General features: G+C 62.1%; 1 protein-coding gene across 2 annotated transcripts; it reads left to right on the forward strand.

Moving 5' to 3' along the window:
• The first annotated feature begins 219 nt into the window (after positions 1-219).
• On the forward strand, positions 220-11,772 carry LOC102441000 (ATP-binding cassette sub-family C member 11-like). 2 transcript variants are annotated; one of them, XM_014450819.2, is made up of 10 exons: positions 220-362; positions 1,682-1,942; positions 2,634-2,705; positions 3,956-4,080; positions 5,835-5,907; positions 6,653-6,856; positions 8,997-9,131; positions 9,203-9,287; positions 9,763-9,852; positions 11,433-11,772. In XM_014450819.2, the coding sequence occupies exons 1-10, from the start codon at positions 285-287 to the stop codon at positions 11,654-11,656; spliced, it is 1,347 nt and encodes a 448-aa protein (XP_014306305.2). In that variant the 5' UTR covers positions 220-284; the 3' UTR covers positions 11,657-11,772. The 2 variants fall into 2 exon arrangements, with proteins under 2 accessions (XP_014306305.2, XP_023604992.1); XM_023749224.1 differs by lacking the exon at positions 9,203-9,287 and having other exon boundaries at positions 11,433-11,537.
• The last annotated feature ends 260 nt before the right edge of the window (positions 11,773-12,032 follow it).

A 12,032-nucleotide genomic window follows, 5' to 3' on the forward strand; every position in this document is an offset into this window, starting at 1 on the left:
TCTTATTTTGAAGTAAAAAAACAAAACGGGAACAAATACAATATTTGTATTTGCGTGTGGCCCGCGGGCCGTAGTTTGAGGACCCCTGCTCTAGTCTCCCCCAAACCAGCTGGGCCATTGCCCAAGGAAGGACCTGCTGTGGGAAGCTGCACGGTCCGGCGCTGTGGCTCGAGGCTCAGGGATGGGGGCTCCTGGGATGGGGCGGGTGGGGGGGTCGGGCTGCCACCCTCACCACCTCTTCTCGTCCCCACCAGGCTTTCACGGTCTTGGCCATCTGGAACACCATGCGGCTGTCGGTGTTCATCGTGCCCTTCTCGGTCAAAGGCCTCACGGAGTCCAAGTCTGCGGCAGAGAGGTTCAAGGTGAGCGGTCAGGGCGGCTGCACGGCCCTTGGCAGTGGGCGTTCACCTGCCTCCAGCCCCTGGGCGTTCCTCCGGAGTGCGGGATAGTGGCTCAGGGGCGTGGATAGTGGCTCCGGGGCGTGGATAGTGGTTCCGGGTGTGGGTGGGGGGAGCCTGGAGGGCGTGCAGCATGAGATGGGGAAGGACCCATGGACAGGTACAGACAGGGTATGGCTCTGGGGGTGGGGGTGGGGCTCATGGATGCTGGTCATGTTACTAAAAATAACTCAGCTCACAAACTAAAGGGCCGCCGTTCCCGACGACGACGATGTTATTCATCTAGTGAAACAGACCTGCGGTCCATGTATTTAAATCATGAAGAAACGGACTTCCTCTCATTTCTTTTGAGAATAGCTTTTTAATTTTATTTTATTTTTGTAAAATGCTAGGTGCTCATTGTAAAAAGTTGAGGCGCCACCGACAGGCGCAGGAATAACAATGACTCGGCATCCGCTGCCTGGACAGACCCAGTTCCCACCCAGCCCTCGCCCTGAGCGGGTCTCCGGGGAGACGCTGCGGAGGGATGTACTTCCCACCCCCCATTTAATGCTGAGGGTCACGTCGTTTAACTCCTGAATTTCACACACAGGGCGATGCGGACGCAGAGCCACGGCACTGAGAAGTAGATGGCGCCACAGGGCACCTCCCGCACGGTGGTACCTGGGCAGACCTTGTTCCTTTTTTTGTTACTTTAATGCCTAGTCATATAGATATCAGAGGCATTTCTTTCTTTTCTTAATTTCAGAAAGAGAGAGAGAGATAAAAATATCAATGACGAGAGAGAATCATGAACCGGCTGCCTCCTTGCACGCCCCACACTGGGATCGAGCCCCACAACCCGGGCAGGTGCCCCAACCGCGAACCGAACCGTGACCTCCTGGTTCATGGGTCGGCATTCAACCACTGAGCCACACGGGCCGGGCAGACCTTTTGACCTTTACGAGTTATAAATGAAACAGAAAAACCACACGTCGGTACTATGACTCAACAGCTGCTGTCGCCGACGATGAGGCTGGCGTAGGCCAGGCTGTCATCACTGTACAATAGACTGGACAGTGAGGAGTAGGGCGGGGAGTGTCCGACGTGAAAGGGGCCCGGTGGTGTGAACACGGGAAATCCACCAACAGAACTAGCCTCCCCTCGCTGGACGGTGGTTCTTCCCACGTTTGCTGCTCATTCGTTCACAGACCAGTCCCCGGGGCCGGTCAGCCGCAGGGGGACACGTTCCTCCTGGGCTAGCGAACTGAACGCCTCCTCCCTCCCCCTTCTCGCCCGGGCAGAGGTTCTTCCTGCAGGAGAGCCCCGTGCTGTACGTCCAGCCGGCGAAGGACCCCAGCCGAGCGCTGGTGTTGGAGAAGGCCACCTTGTCCTGGTACAGGCCCTGCCCCGGGGTGGTCAACGGGGCCTTGGAGCTGGAGAGGAACGGATACGCTCCCGAGGGGACGCCCGGGGCTCAGCCCCCGCCAGATGCCCTCGGGCCCAAGGACACGGGGGACGGCCTGGCCCCGGCGTTGCACAGGATCAACCTGGCGGTGTCCAAGGTAGCCGCCTCCTGCCAGGCGGGCGGGCCAGCGGCCGGGGGAGTGGGCCTGAGGGTGGGAGCCTGGCCTGGCGTCCTACCGTTTCCTCGGCTAGAATCTGTCCGGCCCAAACCTTCCTTTAAGACGCAACCCATCTAAAACGGCGTCCACCCCCAGCTCTGAAACAGTAGCCGGTTTCATGGGACTCCTCACCCTGAGAGTATGTGTGGGCTTCTTTATGGCATGGCCTCTCCCCACCAGCATGTAAGCACCCCGAGAGGCCTTGCCTTCATTCCTGGGCACAGGAGAAACTCAGATGACTCTCTGATGGGTGAACGAATGAATGAATGAATGAACGAACGAATGAATGAATGAATGCGTGAACACTGGGAAGCCGGCTCTGTTGTCCCCATTTCACAGATGGAGAAACAGGTGCAGGGAATACAGGCAGGTCTGGAATGGGTTTCTCTCCTAACAGGACCACCCACCCACCACCCACACCCCTCGGCCATCGCCACTCGCCGGCCTTCCTCGGAGGCCGCCCCCCTGTAGACCCACCTCAGGTCTCCTCTGGAGATGCGCTTGCCTGCGTGGCTGTGGGGTGTGCGTGGTTGTGTTGTTTGCCGTTGGTCATTTTGGGTTCAAACCCCGGACGCAGCTGGGGGAGAGGGAGGGCCGTCCGTGCCGACGCCTGTCTGTGTGGGCTTTCCAGGGGACCCTGCTGGGGGTCTGCGGCAGCACCGGGAGTGGCAAGAGCAGCCTGCTGTCAGCCGTCCTGGGGGAGGTGAGTTTTTAAGTTTCTCTCACTGAGAAGCAGGAAGAACACGATCGATGGTCCGGACCCGTAGGCCCAATGACCAGACTCCAGGGGCTGCCGTTGGCTGTGTCTGCGTAGAACCATCTCCTGTGGCGCTGCTTTAAACGACAGCGATGGTGACCCTTTTCCACTAACTCTTTGGCGGTGACGTGTGCCACGCCAGCACGGCCAAGGGTGAACCTGAGAGGGGGCGGCTGAAAGGCTTAGAAAAGACAGACAAGAGAATGAAAGCCGGGCCTGGGTGGGACACTGCTTCTCTGAGAGACAGCGCCAGCACCCACAAGCCGTGTCTTTATTTTATAGCAGATGCCACGAGGCAAAGTAAGGGCGTGGTCAAGATGTTTACAACATTCTCGTGGGTTTCAGTCCCACTCAACTACACGCACCTGAACTCTATCACACAGGCACCTGGGGCCACGTGTTTAGACCACAGGTTCAAGCTCACAACTACAGCTGTTGGCTATAATTGTGCTGGGAGGGCCCGGCCCTCCAAGCTGGGACTTGCACGTGGCCACGAGAGGACTGTGCCCTCTCCTCAGTCCGAGGCTTGAACCTGTCCCAACACTGTAGCGGCTCCCCACAGTGACGCCCAAAACACGAGGCCCACGCCCCACCCAGCCACGGCGACGTCCTCACGTTAGGAGTCGCTCTGGGACACCCAGGGCAGGTCAGGGCGGGCCTGGGCATTCCATCCACGGAAAGGGGCTGGAAACCAAGCGGGAAAAGCATGGGGTGTCTTCCACGCAAGCCCTGCTCATCCCCGTGGGGAATGCCCCGGTTTAGCTCCGTGTTCTCGGGGTCACACCCTGACTCACTGGTGGGGCTGGAGGGAGCATGTTGTTCTTTTGTTTTTTAAATTCAGATCCTTGTGGTTGTACAACTGAGGTTCCCATTTTTTTTAAAAAAACATGTTTTTATTTCAGAAAGAGGAAGGGAGAAGGAGAGAGAGAGAAACATTAATGATGAGAGAGAATCATGGATCAGCTGCCTCCTGCCCGCCCCCCACTGGGGACTGAGCCGAAACCCAGGCTGTGCCCTGACCGGGAATCGAACCGTGACCCCCTGGTTCCTAGGTCAACGCTCAACGCCTGAGCCACGCCGGCCGGGCAGGAGCATGTCATCCTAGACCCATTTCATAGGCGAGCCCCGGGGTCCAGAGGCCGGCGGGGCCCTGGCTGTCCCCTGGGCGCCGCCCTGAGGCTGACTCACGTCCGCAGATGCACCTGCTGGAGGGCTCGGTGGGCGTGCACGGGAGCCTGGCCTACGTGCCCCAGCAGGCCTGGCTCCTCACGGGCAGCGTCAGGGACAACATCCTCATGGGAAGCCAGTGCGACCAGGCCCGGTAAGCCTCTGGGAGGGGCCGGGAGGACGTGGGGGAGGGGGCTGTCTGGGGAAGGTTCCCCCATCCTCCCACCCCCCGCTGCGAGTGGCCACCTGAGAGCGGCTGGCACCCGCGTGGGCTCCCTTCAGGCACCAGCACCGCCCTCCTGGCTGTGAGAGGAAGGCCACTGTCCTCTCCATGTTCTAGGCCGGGCGGCTGAGGCCCCAGGAGGGTCAGTCACGTGCCCAGAGTTGGTGGGATTTGATGCCGCTGGGCCTGGACCCCGCGGCTGTCAGCAATTCCAGGTTTCACTCCTTTGGTCTATGGGCCCTCCCCCTCCGCAAGGTTAGCTCCACGGGTGTTTGTCTGAATCCCTTCCTGACCTCAAAGTCAGAGGGAGGTCAAGGGGGCGACGAGGTTGTCAATGTGGAGGAATCAGCTGGGTTCATGGGTGGGGGTGACCTGCTCACACATTCCCCTGGCGACAGCGAGTGGCTGTGGGGCAGAGGATTGGGGGGGGGGGCGGGGAACCGTGCCCGCAGGCCACAGCCGGGCTCCAGCTCCGGGGACTCGGCCTCTGTTGACTTTGTTCGATTTTGCAATCGGCCCCTCCCCCCGAGGGCACAGGCCTGGAGGGACAGGCCTGGAGGGGTTCACACTGGCCAGCTCCAGCCGGCCAGGCCCAATGCCAACTGGTGAGCTGCTGGCCAGTCCCCGAGTTGCCCAATCGGTGCGATGGCTCTCCAGAGCCAGCCACCTCCTCTCGCAGCCCCCTTCTCATTGGACGGCGCTGTCTCCTTCCATCTCTGCGCTCCTCTCTTCTCCGCTGGCGGCCAGCTCTGCGCTGCGCTCTCTGCCGGGACTGCTCCCTGGCCCTGCCCCGGCGCCCCGGCTCCCGCTTCTCCCCGTGTCCACCCCCAGGGGCGTCGTCCTAACACAGCCCTCAACTGATCACCGCTCTGCCCGCACACCGATGGGACTCGGCCCTTTCGAAATATCTGTCCAAAGCAAACACGGGCTGGGCGCTGCTGGGCACGCAACACAGAGAATCTCACCCGAACACGGAGACCCGTGCGCAGGAGTGTCCACACGGCACATGGTCACAGCAGCAAAGGACTAGAGAGGCCCCCCGTGTCCATCCTGGGGGCACGTGACATACTCACGCCGCCGCCGTGTGCAGCGTGTGATGGGGTGCTCGGGGCCGTTAAACCATATAAGCTGCCCACGGGCCCACAGGAATGGGTTGTTCCTGAATAAATACATAAGAAACTGTAATGGCAGTTGCTCCTAAGAAAAGCCACTGAGGGGCCCTGGCCGGTGTGGCCCAGTGGCTAGAGCGCCGGCCTGAGGACTGAAGGGTCCAGGGTTTGCTTCCGGTCGAGGGCACGTACCTGGGTCGCAGGTTTGACCCTGGGCCCATCCAGGCACATGCAAGAGGCAACCCATCGATGCGTCTCTCTCACATTGATGCTCCTCTCTCTCTCCCTCCTTCCCACTTGCTCTAACAATCAATTGAAAAAATATCCTGGGGGTGGTGGGGGGGGGGTGAACAAGACAACAGAAAGCCCGAGGGCCACAGATGCCAGAGACACGCTTCTCGCTGCGCCGTGTCTCCTTTCATTTCTGCTCCGATGTTCACCACGTGCGCGCGCTAGATCAAAAGGGAAGAGGCAGGAGGACGCGAACAGTCTCCTTGGCCGGGAGTGCGAGCGCTCCCCCTCCACACCTGGGGGTGCAGGTCCGCCCGAGTGTCCCTCAGCCCCCCGACCTTGCAGGTACCTCGAGGTGCTCCACTGCTGCTCCCTGAACCGCGACCTGGAGATCCTGCCCTTCGGAGACATGACGGAGGTGAGGAGGCGGCGAGCAGCTCGCCCTGTGGGCCCCGGGCCCCAGGCTGCCTCCGGGCACACAGAGGGGCCCCCACCGCGCTGCCTCCGAGCCCCCCATCGAGGGAGGGAAGCCGAGAGGAGGAACCTCCCACGCGCCCCTGTGCCCCCCACCCTGTCCCTCGCTGGCCAGCACCCCTTCTTCAGGGGGAACATAGCCAAGGCCCCAGGACGGGAGGTCGTCCTGACGGCGGGGGGGCAATGCTGTCCCCACTTCACTGTGATCGCAGCGCAGCCTGTGGCCACGTTCCACGGGCAAAGCCCAGTCTAGCGCCCCGCGTGCCTCGCTGCAGGTGAGACAGCCCCGCCTCCCGGGAGGCGCCTGCCGTCCTCCGGGTCCGCACTGGCTTCTTTATTCGCTCGTTCGTGGCTCCTGTCTGACACCCGCCACGAGGGGAGCAGGCGCTGCTCATCCGTCCCCTTATTTCGGGAGCCCGGCGCCCTCGAGCCCCGTCCCGTGGCCGCGGTGGCCCGGGGCCGGCCTTCCCAGTGAGCGGCGTTTCGCGGTGCCACGTGCCACGTCTGCTCTACCCACGCCGCCCCCGAGGGGCACTTTCTCCTGCACGTGGGGAGCACCGAGTGCTGAGGCCAGGGGCGCCCCATCCTTAGGTGCCTCGGGGTGTGCCCTGAGGGGTCCCGTCTGCCCCCTCTGCCCTCCCGGCGGTGCTCACCCTCCGGCCACGGTGCCTTTGGTTGCCCGCCCGCAGATCGGGGAGCGGGGCCTCAACCTCTCGGGGGGGCAGAAGCAGAGGATCAGCCTGGCCCGCGCCATCTACTCGGACCGCGAGGTCTACCTGCTGGACGACCCGCTGTCGGCCGTGGACACCCGCGTGGGGAAGCACATCTTCGAGGAGTGCATCCGGAAGGCGCTCCGCGGCAAGACGGTCGTCCTGGTGACGCACCAGCTGCAGGTGACGGCCCTCCCGTGGGACGGGCTCCCCTGCCCCTCCCCCTCAGCCTAGACCCCCCACGCGGGGCGTGTGGTAAAGAACTTGGCCCTCCTCTCCTTTGCGTGAGAAGGAGACAGGCTGGCGAACACCCAAACCCAAGTTCAGGGTCCCCTTCACCTTCCACAGGGCAGGGGGGCCAGTGCTTTGGAAGGAGAACCCCAAGTCTCCCCCGAGAGCAGGGTGGAGTGGGCTGCCCCCATGCCCTTCCCCTGGACACTCATCCTGGGCTTTGGCCTCAGACACTGTCGCTATTTCTCCCTCCTCTTCCAGCTGAGCCTCACCATCTTTCTGGTATAAGAAAAGGCATAAGAAGCTTTAGGAAGGGCCCTAACCGGTTTGGCTCAGTGCATACGGCGTCGGCCTGCGGACTGAAAGGTCCCAGGTTCGATTCCGGTCCAGGGCATGTACCTTGGTTGCGGGCACATCCCCAGTAGGGGGTGTGCAGGAGGCAGCTGATCGATGTTTCTCTCTCATCGATGTTTCTAACTCTCTATCCCTCTCCCTTCCTCTCTGTAAAAAAATCAATAAAATATATATTTTTTAAAAAGGCATAAGAAGCTTTAGGAAGGGCCCTGGCCGGTGCGGCCCAGTGGATAGAGCATTCAGCCCGCGGACTGAAGGGCCCCAGGTTCCATTCCGGGCAAGGACATGTACCGTGGCTGCAGGTTCCCTGGCCCTGGTCAGGGCGTGTGCAGGAGGCAGCCCATCGATGCGTCTCTCTCACATCGATGTTTCTCTCTGTCTCTCCCCCTCCCTTCCACTCTCTCTAAAAATCAATGGGAAAATATCCTCGGCTGAGGACTGACAACAACAACAAGGTTTCGGAAGCGATCTAGTGAAAACCCAGTGTCCAGCCCCCCCTCGACCCAATCGCGCGTGGACCCTCCGTCCCCTCCTGCCCTGCTGTGCACGGGGCCGCCCACGCCTTCATCCCTTCCCTCATCAGTGTGACTCTCAGACACAGTAAAGTCTCCTTCCCCATGTCCTAACCCAACCGTGGGCAAACTACGGCCTGCGGGCCGGATCTGGCCCGTTTGAAATGAATAAAACTAAAAAAAAAAAAAAAAAAAAGACCGTACCCTTTTATGTAATGATGTTTACTTTGAATTTATATTAGTTCACACAAACACTCCATCCATGCTTTTGTTCCAGCCCTCTGGTCCAGTTTAAGAACCCATTGTGGCCCTCGAGTCAAAAAGTTTGCCCACCCCTGTCCTAACCCGTACGTCGCTGCTGCTTTACTTCCCGTGACCGGTGCTAACCTGCCTTTTCCCGCCAGGTCACAGTCTGGAGATCGTCCACGCTGACAGGTGCAGCTGTCAGTCTCACGGGGGTGGGGTTCTGATCCCTGATATCCCAGAATTTATTCCCGAGGGTGGACACGTACGGTCTTTCCCCTCATTTTTCACTTTTACAAAAAATGCCTCAATGTACATCAGTCTACGTGTGTCTATGGTCGTTTGAGATTTGTTTTTTTTAGGATAGAGTTTTAAGGGGTTGAATTGTTGGTTCGTAATTCTTCAGGAATCTTTAGTTTTACGCGGCATTGTCCAACTGCCTTCCAAAGGAGTTGTGCCAATCCACCACCCGCCCAGACAGTTTACGAGCGTTCCCTTCCCTCCCAGTCACGGCCAGCACCTGGGGTTGTCCATCGTTTCATTTCTGCCAACCTGGTAATCCTATAGAATAAAACCCTAAATACGCAAATCGACAGAAAGGCGGAACCACCGGTCGCTATGACACGTACTGACCACCAGGAGGCAGATGCTCAACGCAGGAGCTGGCCCCTGGTGGTCAGTGTGCTCCCACAGGGGGAGCTCTGCTCAGCCAGAAGCTGGGCTCATGGCTGGGAGCGCTGCGGTGGTGGCGGGAGCCTTTCCCGCCTCCGCAGCAGCGCTCAGGACCCCTTGGGGGATGTCCGCCTGCCTGCTTAGGCCTGTTCCTGGCGCAAGCTGGACTGAGGGACCTCCCGCCCAGGCCACTGGGTCTCTGGTATAAAGTAACGTTGTGTCCCGACCTGAACTCAGGTTTCCTGTGGAATAGTGAGGCTGAACAGCTCTTTGTGTGCTCACTGAAGACCTTATTTCTTCTGGCTCCTCAGTATCTGCAGTTTTGCGACCAGGTCCTTTTGCTGGAAGACGGGAAAATCTGTGAGCAGGGGGTTCACAGCGAGCTGATGCAGAAGAAGGGGCGATACGCCCACCTCATCCAGACGATGCACGGGGAGGCCACACAGGTGATCCGCCCCCGCCCCGCCCCTCCCCCTCGGGGAGGAACCCCCTCGCTCACAGCCCTGCTTCCCCCCAGAACACACTCCAGGCAGCCAGAGAGCCTCAGGTGGGCGGCCCGGCCCAGCACCCCCTCCAGGAGGAGCCTCTGGGGGACAGTGCAGGTGAGGACGCTGGGTCCGGCCCTGCCCGGCTCCGGCCAAGAACCGCCTGGGCTGGGGTCGCAGCGGCTTTGGGGCAGCTGCCGCAGAAGCGTGTTGCTGCAGAGCATCTCACTGTCCCTGGACGAGGACACAGAGAGGTTGCGTGACTTCCCCAGGTTGCACAGTATCGTGATGACAATTAGGAACCAGGATCCTGGCCCTCGGTCACCTCTGTCCCCTTCTCTCCAGCCGCCCCTCTGACCCGTCCAGCGTGTGGGACGTCAGGCCCTTGGGGCTTGTTGAATAGTTGGGGGTGGACCCCCTTTCCAGGCTCTGGGGTCCAGGGTCTTCCATGGACTAGGGGCAGGCTGGGCGGGCGCTGCCGCCGGGAGGCGAGGGGGCGGGAGGGGGGCAGGCGCAGAAGCTTCGCAGGGAGCCGCTGGGCGCCGGGAAGAGCCGGGAGGAACGCCTTCTCCTCCTCCTCCTCCCCACCCAGGGCTGCAGAACCAGCTCACACAGAAGGAGAAGATGGAAGAAGGGTCCCTGACGTGGCGTGTCTACCACCAGTACATCCGGGCAGCCGGAGGTGCGGACTGGCAGCCCCACGCCTCCCGGGGGCCCCCAGGACCAGCCCCGCCCCGAGCCCCGGTCACCGGGGGAGGTGTGAGGTCATGGGAGGCCCAGGGCACCCAGGGTCACCCGACACGAGGCTCACCCTGCACCGTCCCAGCCACTCGGTTACGGCAGCTCCCCCGCCACAGCCAATGCTGGGACCACGTCCCCAGGGGCGCTGGCAGTACCATGCCCCCGAGATGCGTCTTAGACATGCAGACGTGCGTGCTACAGTCATGAGGGAGACCCTGCCAGCTGCAGGCAGGCCATGCCCCCAGGGCCACGGGGAGGCGCCAGGGGGGTCAGATGGCAGAGAGGGGCGAGGGGAGAGCGACCCCTTCCTGGGTTTTCCTGGGAGAGAGTGGGCAAGCTCAGGGTGGGTGGGTGGAGTCATTCCAGGGGCCCTGGCTCTGGGGGTTCCTAGTTGCTCAGAACCTGGCCCAGGGTGACTGGGGCAGGTAGTACTGGCTTGTGTGGGTGCGTGGTTGCTGAGGCCGCCAGGCTGTGGGTGGCGGGTGGCGGTGGGTGTCAGCTCACGGCAGTTGCTGGCCAGCCCTGGGAATGAGCTGACCCGGGAATGAGCTGACCCTGGAAATGAGCTGACCCTGGAAATGAGCTGACCCTGGAAATGAGCTGACCCGGGAATGAGCTGACCCTGGAAATGAGCTGACCCTGGAAATGAGCTGACCCTGGAAATGAGCTGACCCGGGAATGAGCTGACCCGGGAATGAGCTGACCCGGGAATGAGCTGACCCTGGGAGACGGTCTCGCGGGATCAGGGTCCCCACGCCAAGCATCAGGGCAAAGGACGCAGGAATGCGGTTCACACGGAGCCGTAGCCCAGCGGTTCCCAGATGGCCCAGCTGTGGCCTCAGTGAGCCGCGTGCTCAGCGCCGGGAGGAGCGGCTTAGGGCACACTCAGCGCCGTGGCACCAGGAACTCGGGCGCAGCTGTCGTGGCGGCGGCGCTGGCGTGTCTCTGAGGGCGGCGGCAGGCAGCAGCTTCCCCAGCTCGGCCTCGTGGCCTCCGCACATCACTGCACGGTGGCAGGACCCCCACACCATATACGCTCTGCACGTTGGGGGTCACTGCGGAGGTTTCTGAGTCACTGTGACCCTGACCACCCTTTACTTGTCGCTGGAACCAGCCCTGGGTGAGGCGGGCGTCCCTGACTCAGTGAGAAGGCCCGTGCCCAGCACCAGGCTCGGCGCCCCCACCGAGGTGCCCCCCTGGCACAGGCGGCGGCCCGGCCCTGCTTAGGGGAATGACTTCTCTAATCTCACTGCTCGTGGGCCGGACGCCGGGCTGGGTGCTGGGCACATGCCATCTCGGGTCGCCTCAGAGCCGAGGCAGCAGAATGTCCCTGACCTCGGTCCCTGCCAGGGCCACGCTGTCTGTCAGCAGCAGAGCCAGGGTTTGAACCCAGCTCCTCCCGGTCCTCCCAGGTGTCTGAGTGGATGGATGGGGGCAGGGGACCCGAGGGCCTGGGTGCGAGCAGCGTGGCCAGGGGCTGTGCGCCTCCCTGGGCGCCGGTCACGCTCCCTCCCTCCCCAGGGTACACGGTCGCCATCGCGGTTTTCCTGATCATGCTGCTGTTCAACGCCCTCTCCGCCTTCAACTTCTGGTGGCTGAGCTACTGGCTGGGGCAAGGCTCAGGGGTGAGTGCCCTGGGCGTGGGGGGCGCGCCTGTGGCCCCTGCAGAGGGAGTGGCTTCTCTGGGGGCTGAGCCCAGGCTGGGGACCCCGGGACCAGCCCAGCGCCTGCCACTGCCCAGGTGACAGACGGAGCCCAGGGAGGCCCTCTGGGAGCCAGACTTTGGGCGCCTCCGCCCGGGGCGACCTGGTGCTCACAGACGGAACCGTCACCCTGTGGTCTTTTGGGGACAGAACCAAGAGGTTTCTTTCTGGCGCAGGCAGGCCGGGTTCCGCACATCCGCGCTGCTTCCATGCCCCGGGCTGGGCGGGAGCCGGGCTGGGCGGGAGCTGGGCTGGGCGGCCACAGGAAGGTAGACCTGCTGGACTTGGGGGGCGGGAAGCAGGTTCTCCGTCAGGGCTGACGGCTGACCGCTGACACAGGAAGGCCGGGAGCCACTCTGATTTGTGCAGAGGTGACCTGCGCATCTCAGAGGAAGAACCGAGGAGCGGGGGGGCGGGG

The sequence above is a fragment of the Myotis lucifugus genome, unplaced genomic scaffold (genome assembly GCF_000147115.1).
Source record: "Myotis lucifugus unplaced genomic scaffold, Myoluc2.0 scaffold_3992, whole genome shotgun sequence".
NCBI classification, from domain to species: domain Eukaryota; kingdom Metazoa; phylum Chordata; class Mammalia; order Chiroptera; family Vespertilionidae; genus Myotis; species Myotis lucifugus.

What these genes read in the sequence shown, in the direction of transcription:
- LOC102441000 (XM_014450819.2), top strand. Translation starts at nt 285, where the DNA reads ATGCGGCTGTCGGTGTTCATCGTGCCCTTCTCGGTCAAAGGCCTCACG. An exon ending in TGTCAGCCGTCCTGGGGGAG is followed by an intron (nt 2,706 to 3,955) that starts GTGAGTTTTTAA and finishes TCACGTCCGCAG; the next exon opens with ATGCACCTGCTGGAGGGCTC. An exon ending in GTACATCCGGGCAGCCGGAG is followed by an intron (nt 9,853 to 11,432) that starts GTGCGGACTGGC and finishes CTCCCTCCCCAG; the next exon opens with GGTACACGGTCGCCATCGCG.